A 27274-nucleotide genomic window follows, 5' to 3' on the forward strand; every position below is an offset into this window, starting at 1 on the left:
GTGTGTGTGTGTGTGTATTCCAGTGTGTGTGTGTGTATCATCTTTATCCATTCATCAATTGATGCACATTTTGGCTCTCTCCGTAGTTTGGCTACTGTTGTTAATAATGCTGCTATAAACATTTGGGTGCATGTGTCCCTTCAAATCTGCATTTTTGTATCTTTTGGGTAAATACCTAGTAGTGAAATTGCTATATCATAGAGTACTTCTATTTTTAGTTTCTTGAGGAACCTCCATACTGTTCTCCAGAGTGGCTGCACCAGTTTGCATTCCCACCAGCAGTGCAAGAACATTTCCCTTTCTCCACATCCACGTCAACACCTGTTTTTTCTTGTGTTGTTAATTTTAGCCATTTTGACAGGTTTAAGGTGACATCTCAATACGGTTTTGATTTGTATTTCTCTGATGATGTGTGATGTTGAGCATCTTTTCATGTGTCTGTTAGCCCTCTGGATGTCTTCTTCAATTAATTTTTAATATAGACAATTATATCAGCTGTGAAAAATCAGTTTTTCCCTTGCTTTCCATTTCTTGTGCCTTTTTTCCTTTATTTTTCTATATTGCCCACCAGAGAGAATTAGCAAATGTAAGTAGTGATAACTGCCATCTTTTTCTTATTTTTGATTTCAGAAAGGTTGCTTGCAGTAGCACACCAATAGGTAAGATGTTTGTAGTAAATTTTTGGTTAGATATCCTTTATTAGGTTTAGAAATGTCAGCAAGGAGTTTTAATCCTGCATGTGTGTAACCTTATCAAATACCTTGTAGCCTTATCAAATATCTATATCGAGTAAGGTGTTGCGGGTTGACTCTTACTGAAGGGCATTAAGATGCAACCTATTGTATCTTCTAGGTGCAAAGTCATTGCCAAGTGGACTGGGAGTGATACTACATTTTGAAATATGATTTACATAAAGCTGATGCATTTTTTACACATACACCCTTTGTAGGAAAATAGTGTATTATGCGGTCCGGCTTGAAAAATAAAACTAAACTTTGTTTGTTTTTCTCTCTAGTATTACTTTACCGTTCTTTTTGGCCATGAAGGTCAGAAACCCCTGGAGTTGCGCTGTGAGGAGGAGCAGGATGGTAAAGAGTGGATGGAGGCCATTCACCAAGCCAGGTATGGGCTCAGATCCTCTGTGTGACACTGGATTGACTGGGTGTCTTGCCTTGGGGTTTTCACTGTTGGCTGTAGTTTTGGAAGAACTTGAAATTCCAAGATGGGTTTCCCCTTGGTACCTCCTCCTTAGTGACATGCGAGATGCTTCTTTGTGCTTTCTACGGCTATATTCCGGCTAAAGATGGAAGGTAATAGATGTAACAATAATAATATCAGGTTACTTTTGTGGCTTGTTCCTGTGTGCCAGGCACTCTTCTAAGTGCTTCTCAAGTAAGGCAATTTATTAAACGTATTGAATTGCTTATCCACTCAACAATCTGAGAGTGGGTATTATAATTACCCCTCTTTTACAGAGAAGGGAAGTAAGGCCCAGCCGGTTAGTTTGCTTGCCTCAGGTCACACAGTTGGTAAGTGGCAGAGCCAGGATATGGACTCCACCAAGCCCACATTTATACACTCTGCCCTGGGCAGCCTGGGTATCAAGAAGGGTGATGCTGACTCTATCTAGGGAGATAGAAGAGTATGATTTTGTTTCCTCCTAAGAAATATCAGGAAGAAAGAATGCACTCAGCCTCAAACAAGAACGAGAAATCTGAAAGAGACTCAGGCAGATCCTTCTCTTTTATTTTTCATCTTCATTTCTGAAGTCCAGTCCGCTTTTGCTTTAGCTGGCTCCCATGCTGTCTGCTTTCCTGCCTGTCTCATCCCTCGTCCAGTCTTTCATCACCCCCCAACTGCCTACTCATATTCCTGGTGTTTTAGGTGCAAAATTCCAGCTGGGGCACATCTTCTTTTCCTTCCCCTGACATGCCCCCTGCTTCTCGGAAGTGCCCGTTCCTGCCTCTAACCACCCCTGACCCTGAAACTCCTCGGACAAGTTGCCCTCATAGGCCCCTTCTCCACATGGCTGCGGTGCTTGCAGTAGTACACGTAGAATATCTAACAATTTAGCACAATAGAGGTGGGTTTTTGTTTTTGTTTGTTTGTTTTTTATTATTTTTTTTAATATTTAAAAAAAAATTTTTTTAACGTTTATTTATTTTTGAGACAGAGAGAGACAGAGCATGAACAGGAGAGGGGCAGAGAGAGAGGGAGAAACAGAATCTGAAACAGGCTCCAGGCTCTGAGCTGTCAGCACAGAGCCTGACGTGGGGCTCGAACTCACGGACCGTGAGATCATGACCTGAGCCAAAGTCAGACGCTTAACCGACCGAGCCACCCAGGCGCCCCTGTTTTTGTTTTTTTACATATTTTGCACGTGTGCTTTCTGTTTCTTGAGCTGGATTGTGTGCACCTGGAGAGTAAGGAGGAGGATGCTTCATTTCTGAATGAAGCACGGTGCTCATTATGTGGTAGGTGACCAAGAAATATTTTCAGATTGATTGTAAAGAAGATGAGGTATTTGTTCTGGGTTTAGATGCTTCTTTAACCCTTGAGATTTTTTCTCTGAAAGTTCTCTCCGTCTCATCCCCTCCCACTCCTCTTCTTTCTTAAGCTTCTTTATATTAACCACCTACCTCCTCTGTGGCAGGCGGCATGCTAAGTGCTTTACATACTTTGTTTATTCCTCACAACTACCCAGCAGGGTATTATTAGCCCTACTTTGTAGATGAGAAAACAAAGATGCATGATTATTAAGCAGATTGGCCAACATGTAAAACGAAGTTGTTACGCTGCAGAGCTGAGCTTCCCACACATCAGTCTGACTCCAGAACCTTTTACCAGTGTTTTCTATTGTAACTGTCTTTATTATTGTCTCCTTCTCTCTTTACTCTTCCTCTCTTCTGTTTCTTTTTCTCTTTCTCTGTTCACAGATGAAGGTAGATTAGTATGAGGTTAGGGTTGAGAGTAGAAGATGTTATTTGCAAAATATTTCAGTCCCTTTTCTTCCCTCCTCTTCAGAATACTTCTCTGAGATGCCCAGGGTTGGCGACCAAATGCTGCTCACCAAGTGGGCCCTGGGGATAGCTTGCCCACATCGTGATCCTGGCACACTGTTCGGCTGTCTTTTCTCTCATTGTTTCTGTCTGAGGGTTTTGCCCCAGACTGTGCTCTACAGTACAGTGACTTGCTGTAGAAAGAAGGCTGGGTCTTCAAAAGTGAAAGAAGTATCAGGTTGGCAAGGTAGAGCTTGGGTTATTTCTGGACACAGTCTCTGCGACTGCTTCTGTTCTCTCCTACCTGGGAATTAAAATGATATAAATAAGTTAAAACGTGTGTATTTGCCCCCTTTTTTTTTCCACTCCAGAAAAGCCAGATACTCGTAGTAGCCTAGAATGCCTCTGTGGTTGCTGAGCAAATACCATGTTGGACCAAATACAGAGTATGGATTCCTTCAAAAATGGTTAGATTTTAAATCTAATTTTTAAAATTATTTTAAATCATTTTTTTAAATGTTTTATTTAATTTTGAGAGAGACAGAGACAGAGTGTGAACAGGGTAGGGGCAGAGAGAGGGAGACACAGAATCCGAAACAGGCTCCAGGCTCTGAGCTATCAGCCCAGAGCCCGACACGGGGCTCGAACTCACAAGCCATGAGGTCGTGACCTGAGCCAAAGTCGGACGCTCAACCGACTGAGCCACCCAGGCGCCCCATTTTAAATCATTTTTAAATCACTATTTTTCTATGCTATGGGAACTTTGTCATATACGTGGAAGTGGGTCAGTATTTGGTGTTGATTGACATATGATCGAAACCAGGGCTCGTGTGATCTTGTCAGAAACGTAGAGTTTAGAAATCACTTTGGTGATTTAGGAGACCGAATGATAAGAATTCTCTTGTGGATTTGAAGATTTAGTTAATAATTGATTTTTTTTTTAAATGTCCTGCCTTTTTGGTCCATTAGATTTGCTTTTCCTTTGATTTGAGGCCCAGGACTGGGGTCTTTGATGATTTCTTTTTAATCAGACTGCTTTATACTTGAGTTCTTACATTTGACTTTTTGCATTGAGATGCTTCTTACATTTTCTGTTTTATAAATCGGGAGGATAACAACATTTTCATTTAAGTTTCATTAAGTTGAGTTTTTGGTGTGAACTTGGATTTGTGAAATTCATTCTGACTGTTCATACATGTGCAGAGCCAGAAAGTAAATGAAGCTGATTCAGAGAAGGAATTTGTCAGCCAGTTTTGCTTGGCATTGTGCTAATTAAACAACTGATTGGATGACTAAATATTTCACCTTTAGAGCGTTAATTTGGTGCCACTGCCTTTTTAATAGAAAATGCTCAATAATTACGTTTTTTTTAAATCCCTCTTTTTAAAAGTCTGAGCTTTTGACTAACTGATGGCTATTTTAGCCTGAGACTAATTTTTTTTGAGCTCCCTGCAGACACTACATAGAAACAGGGACTGCTCAGAGCCCTTTTCCTGGTCTCTGCTGTTTTACTGGGATGTCTTTTCAGAACTGGCTTGGGCATGCTGTCCTTGTGTGCCACAGATATCACATTCTTGCTGCTGGCTTATTGTACCTCCGAGATGAATCTACTTGCTCCAGTTTGCCTTCAGAGGATCTTTGGGTCCTTTTCTGGGATGTTGAATTGCATGTTTTCTCCCTTAGATCTGGCCCAAGGAAAAATCTTTTTGGAAATTACATTCTCATTCTGAAGCTCCGATGTGGTCCAGAAAACTTGTCTTACGGTTTTTTGTTTTTTGTTTTTTTTGTTTTGAAGTTGGCCAATATTACTTTCTAGAACACTGGCACATTTAAAATATCATTCCATCACATATTATTGGCACCAGTTCATGGGAAGCTGCTAGCAAGACTCAGTCATGTTTTTGTCTGGATGAGCTGAGGCCAGAGCATTTTAATAGCAGTGAAGTCTATGTTTATTCCATAAGTGGTTTGCTAGTTGGATATGGAATTTTGGACATTCCTAATAATCTGATTTTTGTTGTTGTTGTCTTCTTGGCCGTATCTGTCTATCGTGGTTGGTTTAGTCATTGACATTAGGATGGTCAAAAACATTGACCCAGGTAATTGTGGGTCCTTAGGGCTCACTGACTGAAAAGACAACATCCACAGCACTGTGTCTCCACTTTTTATCCTCTGGAACATGGACCAAGCGAAGTCTCGGCAGGTAGAAGGTAGCTATGGCCTGGAAGAGGATCTAGGTGTGCAGAGATACCAAAGCTCTCCCCATGCTGGTCTAAGCATAAGACCTGAAGGACCTGGTCTATGACAGTTAAGAAGAGAGAGCTAGAAAGTATTCCAGAGATGGGGTGGGGGATGACTTCAGAGGACTTTGTGACCACCTGGATGTGGGCAGTATTAGACCAGGATGATATCTAACACATCTCTCAGGGCCCTAGCATGGATAGTGTCACTTACTGGGAGAAGAAATGATGGATGAAAGCAGGTTTGTGGGGCCAAGATGGTGAGCACTGGTCAGGAGGGGCCTCTGAGGGGAATTGGAGGGTTTGATTGCCTGGAAGGGGCAGTGAGGAGCCGTGTGATTCTGAGGGGTCTCCTTGCCCTTGCTAGGGAAGATATGAGAAAATGAGTATCCGAAGCTACTGGAGAAGTAAGGTATGTCCTGAGGGGAAAGCTGGCTTTGGGTTTCTACCAAAGCTGGGGTTAGAGGAAGACTTTTGAAAAGTTGGAGAGGTGGAGAATATTGCGCCTGGTACAGTGAGCCACAGAATGTGCACAGCTTTTCCTTTTTTTCCTCCCTGCAAACGTATGGCTTATGCTTTCAGTGGTTGAGACTGTCCCACCGTACCTTTCCCCTGCTTTCTAATTTTTTAACTGAAACTCTGCTCAAACTCCCATCTTGACAGTCTTCCCTCCTCTTGGTGTGTGCATATGGCAGGTGGATCTTAGGCTTTTTTCAGTGGGGAGGGCATTTGTAAGGGAAGAGGAATTCAGTGTGTGCTTCCATTCTATAAAGCTCATGTCAGATTTAGTCTGGCAAGGGTTTGACAGCACCCGTTCCCTCATCCTGTCAGTCCTGAACTTGACGAGCATAGAGACTTAATCCTCCAGTTAAGTCTTTCAGTTAAGTCTTATCCTTTTGTCCACTAAAGAAAGCTCTAATCCAGCCTCTTGGGTCTGTTTTTATCTGTAGTCCTTTTGATGACATGTGCCTCAGGCAGTCTGTTGTTTGTTCTCTCTCTTTCCCCCTCTATCAATCTGTTCCCCCCTCCCCTCCCCCACAACATACACCACACACACACACACACACACACACACACACACACACAACACACAGCATACACAACCACACACACAAGCCATCATGGTAACTGCTCCAGACACCTAGTGCCTGTAACCTCATCCTTTTAATTGGATGGAGGCATAATTTAGAGTGAAGTGTATATTATAAAATCTATCCCAACACTAAAGGCCACTGTGTGTATCATATCATCCCCATAAAATCAGCTCTTTATATAATATATGTGCAGGGAGAAATCATTCACAAATCAGAACAAAGCTGAAAACGCTTTGTGTATCACGGTGAACTGACAGGACTAGAAAATCAGAAATGGACAGTGATGTCATAGCCTAAAGCTATATTTTGTATTCTTCTTGTAATAATAAGACTATCACTACTATTGCTACTTTAAAGCTGAAGATATGGATTTTGTTCATTTGATATATATTTTTTTTAATAAGAAGTTTTGTCAGGCCTTTGCCTCCAGATTGGACATGATGAAAGAGACGTCAGCACTTTCTTCCTTAGAACCTGCAAAGAAAGAGAGAAAAGGGATAATGTGTCTGCCAACTATGAAATATTTCACTTGATGAGATGGTAGAAATTGTTTTCTACAGGGAAAAGTTGGGCTTGAATTTCTTTATTTTCAGCCTTTGGTTAATACTTTCACCTGCTGGTTCTCTTTCCTGTTCTTCACAGTTTTTTCTTCAGTTTGTTTGCACGGCACCAGGAGCTTGCAGTAGAACAGGCGCTCTGTCTGTTTGCACATGAACCCCAGCCCGCCTGCAGGGGGCGCCCCCCCAACAGGCTCTTGGCTGCCCCAAGAACTAGTGCTGCTTCAAGGCAAATTTCTGCCTTGAGCCTCTTCCCTCTGATTCCCTTGCTCCATCCGTTATTCCCTTTCTTATACATTCCATCTGTTTACCAAGCCGGCTCTGGCTTTTTTCCTGTATTCTTAGATTCTCTTTGAATCTCTCCCACCTTGAAATAAGAAATTAAAATCCCTCCCTTGGCCCCGCATCCTCCTCCAGCTGCCCTCTCTTGCTGCATAGACAGGCTTCCTGAAGAAATACTTGGGTTGTTCTCCTTCCTCACTCAGCTCCTGCTCCTTTTCCAGCCCTTTGTGATGGGTTTCTGTCCCCACCACACAGAAACTGTTGTTACCCGAGTCAACAGCGTCTTTCCAAAGCTTTTCTTTCCTTATATAACTTCAACTTTCCAGTAATATTTATTTTTTAATTACACAAATAGTACATAAATGCAACCTCTCTAATAAAAAAAAAGAAAGACGGAAAGGAAAGGAAAGGAAAGGAAAGGAAAGGAAAGGAAAGGAAAGAAAGAAAGAAAGAAAGAGAGAAAGAAAGAATCCAAACAATGAAAAGTAGAGTAAAAAGTTATTCCATTCATATGCTCCTCCTTCCCCTCCCCACATTCCCCAAGCTCACTTATTCCTCAAAGGTATTTACTGGTAACAGTCTCCTGCTTAGTGTTTTCATACATTTGCATATCTGTTAGATAAATAGATAAGATAGGTAATATTACATACTCTTTTACTGACTATTCATATTATTCTCAACCTTCCTTTCACACTAATTTGGAGGTTGTTTTTTATTTTATTTTATTATTTTTTTAATGTTTATTTTTGAGAGTGTGAGCAGGAGAGGGGCAGAGAGGGGGAGACAGAGGATCTGAGGTAGGCTCCGTACTGACAGCACAGAGCCCTATGCAAGTGCTGGAACTCATGAATGGCAAGATCATGAACTGAGCTGAAGTTGGGTGCTTAACAAATTGAACCACCCAGATGCCTCCTGAAGAGGTTGTTTGTTTGTTTGTTTGTTTTAAACATCATTATGTAGAGACCTAAATCTTCTCTTGAAATTCTCTTTCCTTTTGCTTCTAGGACATCACTCCTGATTCTTCTACTCCTTTGATCATTTCTTCTCCTCTTTCACTGTCCCCTGTGTTCTGTCCCTTTCTTTAATGTCACTGCTCTGTGCCCTTGTTCCTTTCTCTCCTCACCAGTCATCCACTGCCAAGGCTTCCCCCAGGTGGATGGAGTCACCCTTTCCCCATGCTTTCGTTAATGCTGGGTACCGTGCTAAGTGCTCCCTGTTCTCTTCTCACTGAACTGTCACAACGGCCCATGAAATCGGTGGTTCAATTGAGTCTGAGGTCTTAGAGGATAAAATAACATCCCAAAGATCACCAGTCTACTAAGTGGCAGAGCTGATCCTCAAATCCAGGTCAGGCTAACTCTGAAACCTATGTACTTAATTAGGAAGATGTATTGCCTCTAGTATGTGTAGAACCATCTTTCTATACTGACCTAACTGTATACCCCTCCCCCTGGGTGCTAAACTCAAATTTTTTTCCGCCTCCCCTTCTTCCTACCAGAGTATAGTCCCCTGTACACACATACTCAGTCACTCAAGCCAGCAGGATGCCATCCTGTACCCTCTGCCCTCACTGCTCACATCCATTCAGCCAGATGTGGATTTGAACCCTGGAACATCTGGTCTCTATTCCTGTGCCGACAGTGGTTGCCTGGCTTACTGCTCAGCCACCTCACCTGTCTCTCTTCTAAGTTTGCCTCCTAATCCATCCTCCACAGGGGACCAGAGTGCCTTTCTGAAAAGAACATACATGCCTGGTAGAACTCCAGGTTTCGTATTAGTAATTTTGGTTATTATATTCAATTGACTTCTTAGTATAGAAAGTTTTAAACAGAGAGACTCAGCTCTCATTCATCTGCATTACCCTCCCTGGGCCACTTCCTTCCCCTGTAGAAAGGACTGATCATTCCCTTCTTTGGGCCCCTACTGCAACCCTTTATTTCTTTTAAAGTACCTTTGAAATTACTGTATTGATTTATGTCTGTTGCTCTCTGTCAGTCTGAATTCCTTCAACACAAATCTGTTGCTCACCTCTTATCTCCTGCTTCTGGCACAGTGGCAAATTGCTTTTCAGAAATGTGGGTACCAATTTAATCTCCCTCTGCTAAGACATGAAAAAGCTGGAATCATTTTTTTGAAAAATTTGTATTATATGGATGGGTAAAAAATGGTATCTTGGTGTAATGATAATTTCCTTGATTGTTGGTGAAATTGACTATTTTTTGCCATTGTTAATATTTGTTTATGTTTCCTATATGAATTGGCATCTCATGTCCAATGCTTGTTTTTTCTCTTGGTGTTTTTCTTATCAGTTTGTTTATGAGCTTTTTGTATGAAAAAAAATATCTGTTTGTATTTGTTCTAAATTCCCTTGCACCATTTTTTTTTGCCCTGTACTTATTTTTTGCAGAGTTTTGAATTATGACACAGTGCAAATATTGCTTTTGGTGGGGAGGTTGTTCCACTGCTTTAAAAAAATACTTAAAAAACTGAAATATAATTCATATGCCATAAAACCTACCATTTTAAAGCATACAACTTAATGGATTTTAGTATATTCACAAGGCTGTGTAACCATCCCCACTCTCTGATTCTGGAACATTTTCAACACCCCTCAAAACCCCAATATCTGTTAGCATTCACTCCCTATTTCCTGCTTTCCCTAGCCCTAGCCAACTACTGATCTACCTTCTGTATCTGGATTTGCCCATTGTGGACATTTTGTATAAATGGAATCATACAAGCCTTTTGTGTTTGGCTTCTTTTACTTATAATGTCATCAGAGTTCATCCGTGTTGTAATAGCATAATGAATCCTCTGTTCTTTCTGTGGTGGAATACTATTCCATTGTATGAGTGTACCACATTTTGTTTACCCATTCATTGGTTGATGAACATTTGGATTGTTTTTACTTTTTGCTATTGTAAACAATGCTGCTGTGAATATTTGTGTACACATTTTTGTGGACATGTTTTGAATTCTCTTGGGTGTACATAGGAGTTGAGTTATTAAGTCATATGTTAACTCTATGTTTAACTTTCTGAGGAACCAACAAACTGTTTTCCATAGTGGCTGCACCATTTTATATTTCCACTAGCTAGCAATTTATGAGAGTTTTAATTTCTCCACATCCTCACCAACACTTGTTTCCATTGCTATTTTATTTGGAGTCCTTGTAGTGGATATTGAATATGAGAATTTGTAAACTCCTTTAATCCATTTGGGCTTAATGAATATAGTTAGATATATGCTCTTGCTAAAGAATTTTTTGTGATCATAAAGAGAATTCTACCAATACTATTCTGCACATTTATTTGTAAAGAAATAAAAGCATCAGTGTTAAGAAAGAGTCATCAATACAATTTTCTTCAGTTTTATAATACAGCACTATAAAATATATTTTTTTTTAGAAATAAATGTTCCTTAAAATTTCTCTGCCCCAAAATGATGATTTTACCACTGTTGACTTTCTGTTATATTTCCTTACAGCAATATTTTGCTTGTTTTTTATATTAGATTGTGTTTTGGAAAGGATTATTGACAACTTTCCATATGCCCCATAGTTAGTCAAATGTTTAAATAATGAACTACTAACTGTGAACTGGAAAGAAGGAGCAATATTTAGAACAGGGAGTTTTAGTCTTTTTTATTTATGTATTTATTTTTATTTTTTATTTATTTATTTTTTAATATATGAAATTTATTGTCAAATTGGTTTCCATACAACACCCAGTGCTCATCCCAAAAGGTGCCCTCCTCAATACCCATCACCCACCCTCCCCTCCCTCCCACCCCCCATCAACCCTCAGTTTGTTCTCAGTTTTTAACAGTCTCTTATGCTTTGGCTCTCTCCCACTCTAACCTCTTTTTTTTTTTTTTTCCTTCCTCTCCCCCATGGGCTTCTGTTACGTTTCTTAGGATCCACATAAGAGTGAAAACATATGGTATCTGTCTTTCTCTGTATGGCTTATTTCACTTAGCATCACACTCTCCAGTTCCATCCATGTTGCTACAAAAGGCCGTATTTCATTTTTTCTCATTGCCACGTAGTATTCCATTGTGTATATAAACCACAATTTCTTTATCCATTCATCAGTTGATGGACATTTAGGCTCTTTCCATAATTTGGCTATTGTTGAGAGTGCTGCTATAAACATTGGGGTACAAGTGCCCCTATGCATCAGTACTCAGGGAGTTTTAGTCTTTAAATTTTATTCCTCTTTTTAATCTCTTCTAATGGAGATGCTTGTGTTTCCATTCATTGTAAAGGAGGCAAGCTTAGGAGAAAAGAGCCTATCTATCAGTAGAGAGAGAAAAGATTGTTGGGGGTGATATAGGGTTAGAAACTTACCCTAATGTGACAGCTAACAAATACTGATTAACCAGTGGAGTAGAACCATTGATGTAAGAGAATTTGAAAGCCAGAAAAAGTGGATAATAGCAATGCTGAAGTGCCCGTGAGTAAATCTACGGAGGCACAGTCTTGTGTAGATAAGTCGGCTGCTGTCAGTGCACAAATACTGTCTAGATGGGAACTGTACTGCCGTTATCCAGGACTGGTTTTTCCCAATTCCCAAAGACATCATGCTCCCCCTGATATGAAAAATGCTGATTCGAAAGAGTTTTCTCAGTAAAATTGATCATAATCCTGGAGCTGGTGCAAGTTTTTCTTCAGTCACCTATGAGTTTTTAGTTTGGGTTTTATTACAGTTCTCTTTATACATATCTCATTAGCATATCTATCTATCTATCTATCTATCTATCTATTTCATTAGCAAATAAGTCTTCAATCAAAGTAAGTAGGATGAGGGTCTGGCTCATCTAACCATTTCTTGTGAAGCTAATATAATTTTTACTCTTCTATAAAAATAATTAAGGCCTGTGCTATTATGCTGTACTTCTCTAGACTCTTTAGGATTCTATTGGAATGCTTCCTTTTCTCCCATATGGAATAGTGGTGTTTTGGTTTTGATTATACATATTACACATGAATATTTTACTCTCCTATATATACCTCAGACTTGCCATCTGTTAGTACTGGACACATGAATTTGGCTTTCATCATGTTGATTTATATGGCTTAATTTTATTATTTCACTTGGCAGCGAAGAGACTATTTTCTCCCCTGGTGGAAGTTAAACTAAACAACACACACACGAAATTAAAAACAATCACAAATAATAAATAAATCAGGCAGAAATTCTTAAACTTGAGCAACTGGAAAATTTAATCAGATAGAAGATACATTGGAGATATAGTAAAATAGAAATACCACTGCTCTGAAAATTCCTACATCGAAGGAAGCATTTCCAGTTGATTTGCACAATCCACTTACTAGTGGCATATATAAGGAAAGCCCTGTGGTATAAAGTGAAGTAGACACACCAGTAAGAGTAGTGAACTAGAGAGAACCAATTAAATAAATTGAATGACTTGACAATTATGAAAAATGAAAATTATTATGTGAAGAAAAATACAACGTGCAGAGTAAATTATCTTAGGTAACTATTTTTCATTTAGCAATGACCTTTATGTGAATGCCTGTTTTGTGCCAGGCCCCATGTCAGGTGCTGAGCTAATCTTTAATATCTTTGCCTAGATTATTGTGGAGCCTCCAACTGGTCTTCCTTTTTCTGTCCTCGCACTCGACCCCCCACCTCTGTCTTTTCCCATTACTGCAGCCAGTGTGATCCTGTTCGAATGTCAGATCTTGCCATGCCTCCAATCAAAGCTCTGAATCTCATTCATGGTGAAAACCTGAGACTTTATGTTGGTCCACAGGGCTTTGCATGGTTTAGAATCCTGTTCCCTCTTCTGCCTCTCATCTTACTCCCCTCCAGTAAACCAGCCACTCTGCCTTTCCTCGGGCAGCCCAGGCCTGTTCCCACTATGGGGCTTTCACACATGATATTCCCTCTAACGGGAATGCTTTTCCAACCAGCTAGCCACATGGCTCACAGCTTCAGGTCATGACTCCAATAACATCTTCTCAGGGAGACCCTCTCTCACAGCCTGGTTAACATTATAACCCCCGTCTCCCCCACTTCCTATCCTACTCCCCTGGCCCTGCTTTTTCATTTAAGTACTAATCATCACGTAACATACTATATATTTTAAAAATTTATTTTATTGTGTCTTGCTCCCTACTACAATGTAAATTCCATGAGGGCACAGATTTTTTTTCTTCCTATTTTGTTTACTCCTGTCTCCAATGCTTTGAACAGTTTTTGGGTATATAACAACATTCAGTACATACTGAAGAGTGAATTTGGAGTCACAGGAACATATAAAGAAACTACTACATGTTACAGAAGCCCACCTCACAGAGTAAATAACTGCCATTAGGATTTACGTATTTTCTTTTTGCCACTTAATAATGTAGAGATGTTGCAAAATACAGAAAAGCACAAAAGAGGTAATTAAAAATCACCTGTCATTGCTCTAACACATGTACATGTACAAATTATATTTACTTTAATCTTCTGGGGTTTTTTTTGTTAATTTATTAGTGGGTTCTGAGTACGTTCCATTATGTTAACCATTTTTTAAAATATGACTTTAAATGGCTTGTATCATTCCATTGTTTCATCACTTTCATATTATATGCATCTATATTTAGATTCGGTTTTATTATATTTGTTTTAATGAATGAAAATCTTGTTTTTTTATACATCTTTGTGCAAGTCACTGTTTATTTTCCTTGGGTTAGATTATTATACTTGAAACGACTATGACAAAGGATGACATTTTAAGCTGTCTTGATACTTATTGTGATGTTGTCTCCTAGACTGTCTCGCTCTGGTACAGAGTACCCCTTTTGTCTTATCTTTGTCGGTACGGAATATTATCATTCCTGAAGCTCTTGACCAATTTTTTTTTTTTTTAATTTGAGAGAGAGAGAGCACGCCAGTGGGGGAGAGGGACAGAGGAAGAGAGAGAGAGAGACAGAGAGAGAGAGAGAGAGAGAGAGAGAGAGGGAGAGAGAGAGAGAGAATCTCGAGCAGGCTCCATAGTCAGTGCAGAGCCCAACATGGGGCTCAGTCCCATGACCCTGGGATCATGACCTGAGCTGAAATCAGGAGTCGGATGCTCAACTGACTGAGCCACCCAGGTGTCCCAAACTCTTGACCAAATTTGATAAACAATTTTTACTCTTTGATTAAGTACGTCCTTTTCTCTCTCGCTATTAATTATTCACATATTATATTCCATGATGTCCTTAACTTCTTGATTTAATGACTTTGGGCCCTGTTATTGGTTCCCCGCTATAAAGATGAAGAATTTAACACCCTTACAAAACCATTTACCTACTCTCCCTTTGTCCCCTCAGTTTTTGCTACTTACATATTCTTGGCTTTTAAATTGGTTGTTTATGTCTTAAAATAATATAATTAACTCTCCTTATCAACTTTGAGAAGCATGTAATGAGTCTCTGCTATGAAAGGTAAGTAAATTAAGACATTTAATGTGTCTTTCTTTATTGTTCTCTTCTTTCCACAAACTGAGGTTTTATTATTTTATTATTTACGCTCTATTTATAAACTTTTAAACATTTACCTTCTGTTCCTAAATTTAATTAAGCCTCTGTTGATTCTCAAAATAAAAAACCAATGAAAGAAAACAAAATAAAAAACCATGGTTTTATAAATATTTTCCAAAGTATTAAGACTGGTGTTTGATACCATGGAGAACGAAATATAATCATGCAGTTGAGTCCTTGCTTTTTGAAGGAGAATATTTTAATTTCTTTCTAGCATTTTTTTTTATTACTTCTGCGGGCTTGTATTCTTGCATTCCATGTTAACTCTTGTCTTTGTATTCTGTTTTGTTTGGTTGGAGAGCCTCCTCATAATTTTTCTCTGATAGTAAATGTGATCATTAGTAAACTGCTTCTGTCTTGAACTGGCACTTGCCTGGGTGTAGGAATTTGGGTTCAGACTTTTTCTTCAGTTCTCTACTGTGATCTAGTGTCCCAGGTAACTGAAGACAAGTATGTCATTTTGATTCTTGCTTTCTTTAGATAAATTGTGATTTCTCTTTGGAGGCTTTTATAATTTTTCCCTATCCTTAGAGCTCTGATATTTTACCAGGATGTATCAGGGTATGAAATTTTTTCATTTATCCTGTCTGGCATTTAGATTATGCTTTCTCTTTGAACTGTGCTGTGTTCAGTTCAGGGAAGTTTTCTTCCATTTCTTGCTTATTTCTTCCCCATCAAATCTCTGTTTTTTCCCATTCTGGAACTCCCATAAGGTAGATATTAGATCTCTTGGATCTATACTCATTTTTGCTCAGGTTTTCTTCCCATTTCCAATCTCTTTGTGTTTTTCTTTTTGTTGTTCTTGTTCAGTGTTCTTTCTGTCTCCAGCCACCTAGCTTAGTTTTCAATCGTGTCTGCTTTATCACTTAGCGCATTCATTGACCTGTGAAATTTTAATAATCATTTTTTGTTTCCAAGAACTCTTCTTGTTACCTAGTTCCTTCTTTTCCATAGCAGCCCCTTGTTACCTTATGACTCTAATATCCTTCCATATCTCTCTGAAGGTAATATATCTCTGTTGTTTGGATTATCCTGTTTGTTTATTATATTTTCTGTTTGTTCATTTGGGGCTGTATTTATTTATGTATTGTTGCTTAACAACTTACCCCACCGTGCTTAAAACAGCAAACATTTTATTGTCCTCCCACAGTGTTTGTGGGTCAGGAATTAACTGGGCGTCTCTGCCTGAAGGTCTCTCATAAGGCAACAATTTGGAGGTCTTATCTGAAGGCTCAAAGAGGAAGGATCCACATCCAAGTTTGCTCACATGTTTGTTAACAAGATTCACTTCCTTATCAGTTGTTGCATTGAAGCCTCAGGTCCTGTCCTCATCAGCTATTGGCCAGAGGCCTCTCTCAGTGTCTATGTGGACCTCTCCATACAGCAGCTCTTAACATGGTGTAGACTTCCTCAGAACAAACCAGTAGGACAATAAGAGAAGGTAAGCAAGAGGGAATCCAGAGTCTCCTTGTAAACTGATCTTGAAAGTGCCGTTCTATCACTTTTGCCATATTCTAATCCTTGGAAGTGAGTCACCCCGGTCCATCTCACACTGAAGAGAAAGGGGTTACATAGGGTATGAATACCAGAAAGAAGGAATCACTAAGGGCTGTCTTAGGTACTACTGCCAATTGCAGAGGCCTTTCTTTTGGGGGTTGGTTTTTCCAAGTCTCAAGTGATCTTTCCTTCTAAATGAAGGACCTTGTGGGTTATTATAGGTAGCTGGCCTGTGTTTACATCTGTGTCACTTATACAGACTTCCTTTTCAGGTATGTGGGCAGGCACTGGGGAGGCTGGCTAGAATTCCCCCTTGTGTAATTCCAGTACCCTTCAGTGTGTACAGCTGGAACCTGCGATTTGCTATTAGCCATTAGTAAATGACAAACATGCCGAGTGGTCACCCCCTTGATTAGGTTACATTATGTGGCAAAGGAAAAGGGATTTTGCAGACGTAATTATGATCCTAAAAATCTGTTGCTTTGAGTTAATGAAATGGGATTTTCCTGGGTGGGCCTGAATTAATCAGTTGGAAGCCCTCAATGAGAGACTGGGGTCAGAGATCTCTGGGGTCAGAGATGCTCTCCAAGCTGCATGAGTTGTATACCTTCAGGAAAATGAATTTCCCAACAATCTGAATAAACGTGGAAGTGGGTTCTTCCCTAGTCAAGCCTCCAGGTGAGAATGTACCTTGACTGACACCTCAGTGTTAGGCGTGTCAGTCTGTGAGCTGAGGACCCAGCTAAAACTGAGCCTGGACCCCTGATGCACAGATACTGTGAGATAAGAAACATGTGTTGTTTTGAACCAGGGAGCTTGTGGTAATTTGTTCACAATAGAAAAAGAATACATGTATTTCACTCCTGGTCCCTCTTAGTGCTGACCCTTTTCTGGTTCTCTGTCCACAGTGGCTGTCTGGTGTAAAGTCAAGCTTTGTTCTCTCTGAGTCTAGCATCCTCATTTGGAGCTTTCTTTAGGACATGGTCCTTTTCCTACAGAGAGCAGATCCTGGGCTGTGACTTGAGGGCATGTCACTACTGCCAGTTGTGCCTTTTATTTCTTTACTTTGGGAGTCGGGAAGAGGAGGAGTCTAACATGCAGATGTTGTGAAGGCACTTGTTTAATGAAATGATCACCCCTTACTCCATTTCTTTGAATGTTTTGATTCCAACTTTGGAGCTCTGGCCACCTTGGTGGGAATCGTGCTTATGCGAGGTGTCTCCTTGTGTGGTTTCCTCTGCTCTCAATTTCCCACCACTCGGATTCTACTTGGTTTCCTCTTCATGGAGTTTCTTAAAACTTCTGGTCTGTTGATGGCATATTTTCCTGTTTTATAATGCTGTTATGGTTTCATTCTTTAAACAGAAAATAATTTTCCTAGCACTTCAGTGAGGCCTTGGAAGTGAAGGGAGACAGATGTGGGTAATGAGTCTGCATGAACTCATCCACACAATCTGGACTGGACTTTTTATAAGAGAAAAAAAAAATACTGTTTTGCTACCTAATACCAATTTGATATATTAGTAATAAATTTGGAATATTTCTGATAAAATGATGAGAAGGGCATAATTTTTATTATAATAGCTACTTTTCTCATGTTCTATTACTATTTTCTCCTTTTAAAGTTCCTAAAAGCGTATCTCTCTGAAGACTCTGCTCTTTTTTTTCTTCTTCTTTTTTTAACCTCCTCCCACTCACACAGCCTTTCTTTCTACTCTCTTAGGGTGATTTCTTAGAACAAGTGACTTTAAAATATTGCTGACACTATGTTTTTTTTCTAACACCAATAGCACACATGATGTAAGTGCTGAGGATGTTGAGATCATTGAACTAAAATTGTGATTTTAGAATTGTCTTAAGACTCTTTTAGTTCTAAGTAACACAAACCTATTTCAAAGTAGTTGAGGTTGCGGAGAACTTATTAGACAGAAATTTTAATATCTCACTGAACCCAAGAGTAAAAATTATATTCAATTAACATGAGCGTCAGGAACCAGAAACTAGCAAGTTGACAGGAACACAGATAGTCGTTACCTTTCTGTCTCTCTTATGTCTGTTTTCTTGAACATCTTATTTTCTTTCTCAGCAGACTCACTTTGTTTGGCATGATATGGCCAAATACGGCTACCTGACAATGGTAACCAGAGTTTCCAAATTTATATCATATCAGTTCAAGCAAACAGATAAGAGATACAGTACCAGACTCCAAGGAGAAAGACTCTAGTTGGTTTAGCTTGGGCCAGTTACCTCTTTTTAGACCAGTGTAATGTAGTCATGAGGGCAGATTTTGTGGTAAAAACATGGCTGCTATGACCCAAATTCTCAACGAAGAGGTAAGAGGTAAGTGAATAGAAGATTGGGCAGTATCTCAGGACATGTCTGCTGCAACATTCTTGTTTATATTCATTGTGATATTCCTTATTAGAGAAACAGTTTAGCTTGTGGTTAAGAACATGGGCTTAGGGTCGGGGCACCTGGGTGGCTCAGTTGGTTAAGCGTCGACTTCGCACAGGTCATGATCTCACAGTTCGTGAGTTCGAGCCCTGCATCGGGCTCCGTGCTGACAGCTTGGAGCCTGGAACCTGCTTCAAATTGTGTGTCTCCCTCTCTCTTTGTCCTTTACCCACTCACACTGTCCCTCTCTCTTTCTCTCTCTTCTCTCTCTCTCTCTCTCTCCAAAATAAATAAACATTAAAAAATGAAACAAAACATTGGCTTAGGGTCAAACATATGTTGATTTGATCCCACCTTGCCACTTACTAGCTGTGTGACCTCTGTGAAGATTAAAATCTTTTTGTGTACAATTGGGATGATAAAGCCTATCTCCTGGGGTTGCTGGGGGGATAAAATGAGAATATATATGGGACATCTGAGGCACTCAATAAATAGTAATTATTAATTATTACAATTATCAGATCATTTGGGAAAGATTACGTGAATGGAGAACATACCTTTTACCACCTCAAATAGTGCAACAAGATCTAGAGGCAAAATTCCAGGTGCTACAAATTGCATAGTCAGTAAAAATCTAAGAGGGAGTTTTGGCTTCCCACACACTTGGCCAAAGAAATGGAAACAGGTGAGGCTGATGGTGTTAGGGCCCAAGAATCTACACTTACTTTTAGAATGAAATTTTGCTCCTGTTGATTTGTGAAAGAAATGTTAATGGTCTCACGATCCTAAAGAGAGCCGAGCAGGGCTGGTAGTCACTGGTATAGTCATCATAGTCCCTTCCAGCCAGTGCCTGTTCTGATGGTTGCTTCACTCATTCTACTTGGGTGCAGGCCTGTTCTGATTGTCTAGAGACTTAGCTAATGAAACATTTTTGAGTATCATCCCTGGGAACCAAGTGTGTACCATCAATTCAAGACCTCAGTTTTTTGTTAAAGGAGAAGCATCTTTTTCTTTATGAAACGATAGAATTCCTTTGCACTTTTCTGACTTATATGGCAAAATTGCTAATGGCAGCCATCATTAAATGACCTCTTAGTGAAGGATATGTAAAATAGCAATGATCCAAATTCTGTATAGTTAAATGAACTCTTAGCTTAGTAAGGGATATGTAAAATGATTCAAATTGTATATTGTTAAATGATACCAAATGCAAGCCCAAAGTTAATATTTACATAAAGCAGAGTTAGCCATCAAACTACATTTATGGTTTCTTTCTAAAATATACTGTATGCTGTTCTATATGAAACTGCCATAGAACAGTATCTCATTGACTAACTGTGTAATTTTCTCTTAAGTTATGCAGACATTTTGATTGAGAGAGAAGTGTTAATGCAGAAGTACATTCATCTAGTTCAGATCGTAGAGACGGAAAAAATTGCAGCTAACCAACTCCGGCATCAACTTGAAGATCAAGATACAGAAATTGAAAGACTTAAGTCAGAGGTACTTCCCAGTTACTAGATTCCTCCTCATTGTTATGCATTTATTGCCATCTCCTCAAAATTACATAAGGCCTATCAGGGCAAAATTTTCTTCCCAAACTTGGTTCCTTCGCCATCAGCGAGTACATTGTCAGACCACTAATCTGTGTTAGAATAAATCTAGTCTATGTTAGAATTAGTTAAATACACTATATTAAAATACCAGAGTAATATGCTGCTTTTTAATTATTTTGTGCTCCTGATGTCCTTCATTTGATCAGATATTCAGAAGTTGATTATAAAATGTAACTGTTTTTAGATTGACTATAATAGTAATGATAATTGTGAATCTGTCATAGATTAAACTCCCAAATGATAACTAAGGAAGGACTAGAAATGAAGTCAGGAAGACTTTACTGCTTCTCTATTCTAAGGAGTTCAACTTTCTTCCCCCTAGAATTTTGAAAAACACATTGGAGTTGAAGTATAAGGCATTTCCTCAAGTTGGAATTCCTGTCTCCCTCCATCTCCACCCCCACCCTCTGAGGGTGAACTTCCGAAGCCCTGCACCCCCCGATTGTGAGATTGTCCCAAGTGAGAACAGAGCATGGTCATTGTATCTCCAGCCTCAGTGGTGGTCCTGGATCCACCCATGCTCACAAGTGCCTCTGTCCACATATAGAAACCCAAGTGTACCCGAGTGTTATTTACTACTCGTGGAAAGTGGTAGATAACTGAAGACCTGAAGAGGAATGTGGAAAACAAGATTTCCCCCCTCTTTCTGACTAGAGGTGCATTAGCATTTTCTTAGCTTCAAAGAGCAGAATAGGACAGATGAAACCTACTACTAATTGTATCCCATTGACAGAACAATTCAGGATCCTCAGGCCTGAGTTACAAGAAATTTGTAAGTTCTAAGAGCCTCTTCAGCCCTGAGTTACAAGGAAAGTAACTTTCTTGTTACTTTTACAGTCATTGGACAATGATTTCCTCTTTGTTTCCTTATACCTTCCTCCAAGACGCACTGAATCCTGTGAGAGGTTTTCACTTCCTTCTGCCTGTGTACATCACCTCCAGTTTCCAGAGCATGAGTATAAGCTTGATTCCACCTGGGATCTGATTGCTTCTCTGGTGATGAGTTGCAGACCATGTTCACTGTAACATTAGTGTTGTTAACTTCCCGATTCAACCCTGAAATCTCATAGAGTGAAAACAACAACAGAAAACTTAGCAAACCTGCATTTTAAAAGACTATATCAGGCACTATAATTTAAGACAAAATTATTGTGTTCTCTCTTTGCCACAGTAAGCCAGAGCAGATGCTTGTCTGCTAAGTGGCATTTACTCCACAAGAGAAACTCAGCACCAAGCAATGTTCCCCAATATTTATTTGGGCATGCTTATCTGTCTTCACTATGTTCTATTTTAGTCTGAATATAGATTTTGCAGCCCCAAACTGTCAGTAGCAGGTACGTCTTGTGTGGTCGCTTGTCAGGAGCCATAATTTATTTTCTACTCCTTTTATTTTCCTACTTCTCTGCCAGAAAATGGCAGAGTGTGTATTTGTTACTGGTGACAAAATGTAAAGACAGGTCAGAGGAAGCAATTATGATTCTTAACTTTTCAAATGCTTGCTGGTAAGGTTGCGTAGGTTCTTACCTTTCTAAGAGCCTGCAATTGAGCAGTAGGCTAGTGATTTTTGTTGCTAAGTGTATTTGGGCAGCCATCTGGTTTTGAATTGCCCCACAGGTCACATAACTACATAACTACATAACTGAGTTGGAGCTATAAGGAGATCCTGGATCATTTCACTCCTTTTTACCTTTTCACCTTTCTTGGTTGTCTTGGATCAACCCCAGGGTTCTGAAGTTCCGTTTGCAGTTACCATTTTCCCAAGGAATCCTGTGAGCCTGCTGTACTCTGTGTACCTGTGTGGAAGGCTGCAGGCTGATTATGGGAACAAGAGCTCTGGGCTGAATGTCATTGCATTTGGGGACCCCAGGGCATTACAGGCAGCTGCCATTGGGCAAGATTGGCAAGCAGTATGTCACTCAGCTCCCCCGAAGGCCTTGGCCTAGTCATCACTGGCAGTCAGGGCCAAATTTGGGGCTAACTTTTCTCCTAACCCAGATCCCAGTTCACACTTTCCACAGTTGCTTCCTATAAGCACCTTTGTTGGCAACATAACTGAACAGACTTGGTGTGAAGTTCATTCTTTCCTTGACTCAGAACCAGTGGAAGGAAGGATGCATAAAAAGTAAAAGTTTCCTGAGGACCTCCTAAGCTACCTTGTAGGCATTACCTCCTGTGAGTTATGGCTATAAGCTGGTATTTCCCAAATCATGAAATGGGCCAATTTTGTGTTATAGATTATCGCTCTTAATAAAACCAAGGAACGAATGAGGCCTTACCAAAGTAATCAAGAGGATGAGGATCCAGATATCAAGAAGATTAAAAAGGTAGGATGTTGGGCGTTTCTGGCTTTGGAAAAGCATGGTGATCAGTTGTCTGTCCTATAGTGATGTCTTTGTTCCCCTGTCCCTGAGCTGAGGATCACCTTGGTATATCTGTTCTAATGGCTCTCAGACTTGCCTTTCAGAGTGATACAGGTATGGCTACTTTGGAAAACTTTCAGCTTGAGATTTTTTTTCCAGTTCTGGGAATCCCCTTATGGACCCTCTGTGGAAAGGATGTCAAAACCAGACATTAAGAAAATAGTGTTCTTAAGTTGGGTTAGTAAGTGCTGTAGAGCCTCCTGATTTTGTGCTATTTTCATATTTTAGGGGAGTATTTTTTTCATGTTTATTTAGTTTTTTGGGAGAGAGAGTACATGTGTGCAGATGCTTGTGAGACGGGGAGGGGCAGAGGGAGAGGAAGAGAGAGAATCCCAAGCAGATGCCACGCTTAGCATGGAGCATAACATGGAGCTTGATCTCAGGAGCTTGATCATGACCTGAGCTGAAATCAAGAGTGGGAGGCTTGGGGCGCCTGGGTGGCTCAGTTGGTTGAGTGTCCCTTCTTGATTTCAGATTGGGTTGTGATCTCCTGGTTTGTCAGATCGAGCCCAGCGTCAGGCTCTGTGCTTGTAGCAGAGAGCCTGCTTGGGATTCTCTCTCTCCCTCTCTTTTTGCCCCTCCCCCTGCTTGTGTTATCTCTCTCTCAAAACAAACAAACAAACATTAAAAAAAAAGAGTCAGATGTTTAACTGACTGAGCCACCCAGATGCCCCTAGGGGAGTATTTTTTTTAATTTATTTTTTTAAATATGAAATTTATTGTCAAATTGGTTTCTGTTGTCTGTATAGGGGAGTATTTTTAAGTGACATTTTAAAAATATTTCTTTTAGCTTTAGATTTCAGTGCTTATTTAGAAAGGATTTTTTTTGAACATGTGAGACTATTAACTAAATACATCTCAGATTTCTGTTTTATTATCATTATTACTTTCTTGTTTAACATCCACACGATCAGAGATCTTCTTACTAAACTGTCACTTATTCCTGTGTACAACTTAAAAAAAAATTTGTTTTAATGTTCATTTATTTTTGAGAGACAGAGAGATAGAGCATGAGCAGGGGAGGGGCAGAGAGAGAGGAAGACACAGAATCCAAAGCAGGCTCCAGGCTCTGAGCTGTCAGCACAGAGCCTGATGTGGGGCATGAACGGGAGATCATGACCTGAGCCGAAGTTGGCCGCTTAACCGACTGAGCCACCCAGGTGCCCCTGTGTACAACTTTTGCAGTTAAACAGACACTGGTACTCACTCTGGTCTACTGTATTTGATTTATGTCATTTTAGGTTTTGAGTTCTATTATCTTAATTCGCTTGTGTAAATCATCTACTTAGCTTTGTGACCATTATGTGAAAAGCTTCACAGTTATAGAACTTTTTTTATGGATATATACCTTCAAATCTTTATTTCATCTTAATGTTTTTCTTATTCTTGTTTTTTCTATGCTACGTAATTATTCCCCTTTAGCTGTAACAAAACTTAAAACATTGCTCAGAGTTTGATATAGAAATGCTTCTAAGAGCTAAATTGAAGTGTTTTCAGTTTTTAAGGAATAAAAAGTGAAATACCACCATTAATTTCTTAGAATTCAAAACATTCTGAATTGAATTGAGTTTATGTTATTGTTACAAGATTAATGCTCTTGCCTTTTAGTAGTATGAAGTTGTCTATAAACAAAGAGATGAGTGAAGTACAGTTTTCAGGATTTTTTTTTTTTTTGTAGAAACTGGTCTGTTAGTATGAAAAGTACACCAGCTCAGCAGGCAACACCTGACTAAGTAAACAGAAAGATTGTGTTTAACACAAAATTTGATTAAGGTGATTTTTGAAAATATTTCTGTTAAATGAAAGAATAGTGATAAAATAAATGCTTTTTACATTTTCTACCTTCCTGTTTCTCAGTAGAAGCAATTAAAAAATATATTTTTGAACTTGTTAAGTAGGCTTTGAAATTAATTCTGTTGTGCTTTATAGCCCAGTCATTCTAATGTCTGTGTGGCAAAAAGTGTTTTAAATGAATTAGTTTCTCTATTCTGATTTGGCAAATATCAACATGATTTTTTATCTTCAAGGAACCAAAAATTGAAATTTATTATATGACAAAGAAGGTTTCCATTAGATTTCTCCAGATAATGTGCATATAAATTCCCCCACATAATTCTATTAAAATGTGGCTAATTTTTATTGTTTGAAGTATCACAGCTGTGTGAATGCCTGCATTAACACTGATAGTATCATGACAACATTGGTAGGTAAATGAAAGAATTTTAAACATTTCAACAGAAGAGCAGTTGTTTAAATACATGACAATTTAGTCCATATGGGTGAAATAGTAGGGAAACAATAAGGAGTGTAAGAATATGTTGACTAGATAACAATAATACTAAAAAGAGATTTGGTAGTCATTTAATGCTGTCAATCATATATGGATTTGCAACCTGCTTTGTGGCTGAATCTGCCACTTAGCTATGACACACCCTAATAAATAATCATATAACTGTTTTATATTTAGCAAGCACTTCAGATTTTTTTTGGTCCATTATTTTGTAGGTGAGAAAATAGAGGACTGGAGTTCAAAGTTACCCAGCAGGTTAGTGCTCAGCCTTGGGGTTAAGGATTATGACATGCACCTTTCTGGCTAGCCCCCAGCATTTACCTGGACACTTGAAAGATGTTTAGTAAATATTTGTTGGCTAAAACGTACAGGTTTGTCTGTTATTTTTCAAATCATACCTAGGGAATTCAGATCAATTTTAGAGGCTATCATGTTGTCTACAGAATCAATTTTTAATTATATTTCATGTTTCTTTTCACAAAATAATCTCCATTGCAAATCATTCACATGTGTTTTCACCGGGTGGCTGAGAGAGAATCCGTAGAGTTAACAAAAAGCAGGTTAAAGAATGCCAACTCTCATTGCATCTTTCCTGTGTGACTTACCATGAAATTTCGTTTACTCATGTACAAACAGAAGGGGTCAGATGAGCTGATGTCTAACACTTATTTTTTTTTAAGCTTCGTAAAAAAATCCTCAATAACAACAAATCAAATACCCTGATTTAAAAATGGGCAACGGACATTTCTCCAAAGATGAAATAATATACATGTGATCTTTGGAGAAGTCATATACATATGAAAAGCTGCTCAATATCACTAAACATCAGCGAAATAGAAATCAAAACCACAGTGTAACGTCACCACACACCCATTAGGATGACTACCATAAAAAAAAATAAACTAAGTGTCGATAAGGATGTTGAGAAATTGGAACCTTTGTGCACTGTTGGTAGGATTGTGAAGTGGTTCAACTGCTGTGGAAAGCAGTACGGTCATTCCTCAAAAAATTAAAAATAGAGCTACCACATGATCCAGCATTTCCACTTCTGGGTATAGATCCAAAAGAATTGAAAACAGGATCTGGAAGAGATATTTGCACTCCCATGATCACTGCAGCATTATTCACAATTGCTGAGAGTTGGAAGCAACTCTAATATCTATCAGCAGATGAATGGATAAACAAAATATACATACAATGGAATATTATTCAGCCGTAAGCAGGGAGGAAATCCTAGCACATGGTACAACATGGATGAACCTTGAGGACAGTATACTAAGTGAAATTAACCAGTCACAAAAAGATAGATACTGTGTGATTCTACTTACATGAGCTATCTAAAGTGGTTAAATTCACAGCAATAGAAAGTAAAATAGTGGGTAGCAGGGGCTGAGGGAAGGGAGAAGTGGGGAGTTGTTCAGTAGGTATAGAGTATCAGTTTTGCAAGATGAAGTTCTGGAAATCTGTTATGCAACAATGTGAAATATTTAACACTACTGAACTAACTATACATTTAAAAATGGTTAAGATGGTAAATTTTATGTTATGTGCTTTTTTAACACAATTAAAAATTTTTAGTATCTGATTTTATATTGTTAAAGAATAAACCTTCAATGTATTTCTTTATTAACATGTTAATAACTAATTATGTAATATTATCACATTCTGGTGTCCATATTGGCAGTCTTTTTTTTAAAATTTAATTTAATTTTTTTTGTTGTGAACGTTAATATTTTTTTTTTCAATATATGAAATTTATTGTCCAATTGGTTTCCATACAACACCCAGTGCTCATCCCAAAAGGTGCCCTCCTCAATATCCATCACCCACCCTCCCCTCCCTCCCACCCCCATCAACCCTCAGTTTGTTCTCAGTTTTTAAGAGTCTCTTAGGCTTTGGCTCTCTTCCACTCTAACCTCTTTTTTTTTTTTTTTTTTCCCTTCCCCTCCCCCATGGGTTTCTGTTAAGTTTCTCAGGATCCACATAAGAGTGAAAACATATGGTATCTGTCTTTCTCTGTATGGCTCATTTCACTTAGCATCACACTCTCCAGTTCCATCCATGTTGCTACAAAGGGCCGTATTTCATTCTTTCTCATTGCCACGTAGTACTCCATTGTGTATATAAACCACAATTTCTTTATCCATTCATCAGTTGATGGACATTTAGGCTCTTTCCATAATTTGGCTATTGTTGAGAGTGCTGCTATAAACATTGGGGTACAAGTGCCCCTATGCATCAGTACTCCTGTATCCCTTGGATAAATTCCTAGCAGTGCTATTGCTGGGTCATAGGGTAGGTCTATTTTTAATTTTCTGAGGAACCTCCACACTGCTTTCCAGAGTGGC

The 27274-nt window shown here is 39.1% G+C and overlaps 1 protein-coding gene across 3 annotated transcripts in view; it reads left to right on the forward strand.

Annotated features, from left to right (window-relative positions):
* Positions 1-27274, forward strand: part of RASGRF2 (Ras protein specific guanine nucleotide releasing factor 2) — a 245682-nt gene that overhangs the window by 73324 nt on the left and 145084 nt on the right. For all 3 annotated transcript variants that reach the window (XM_042942438.1, XM_042942446.1, XM_042942453.1), the window contains exons 2-4: positions 1016-1122; positions 19956-20103; positions 22451-22540. In XM_042942438.1, coding sequence (XP_042798372.1) covers positions 1016-1122; positions 19956-20103; positions 22451-22540 — 345 coding nt within the window. The remainder of the gene's footprint in view (positions 1-1015; positions 1123-19955; positions 20104-22450; positions 22541-27274) is intronic.

The sequence above is a fragment of the Panthera leo genome, chromosome A1 (genome assembly GCF_018350215.1).
Source record: "Panthera leo isolate Ple1 chromosome A1, P.leo_Ple1_pat1.1, whole genome shotgun sequence".
NCBI lineage: Eukaryota > Metazoa > Chordata > Mammalia > Carnivora > Felidae > Panthera > Panthera leo.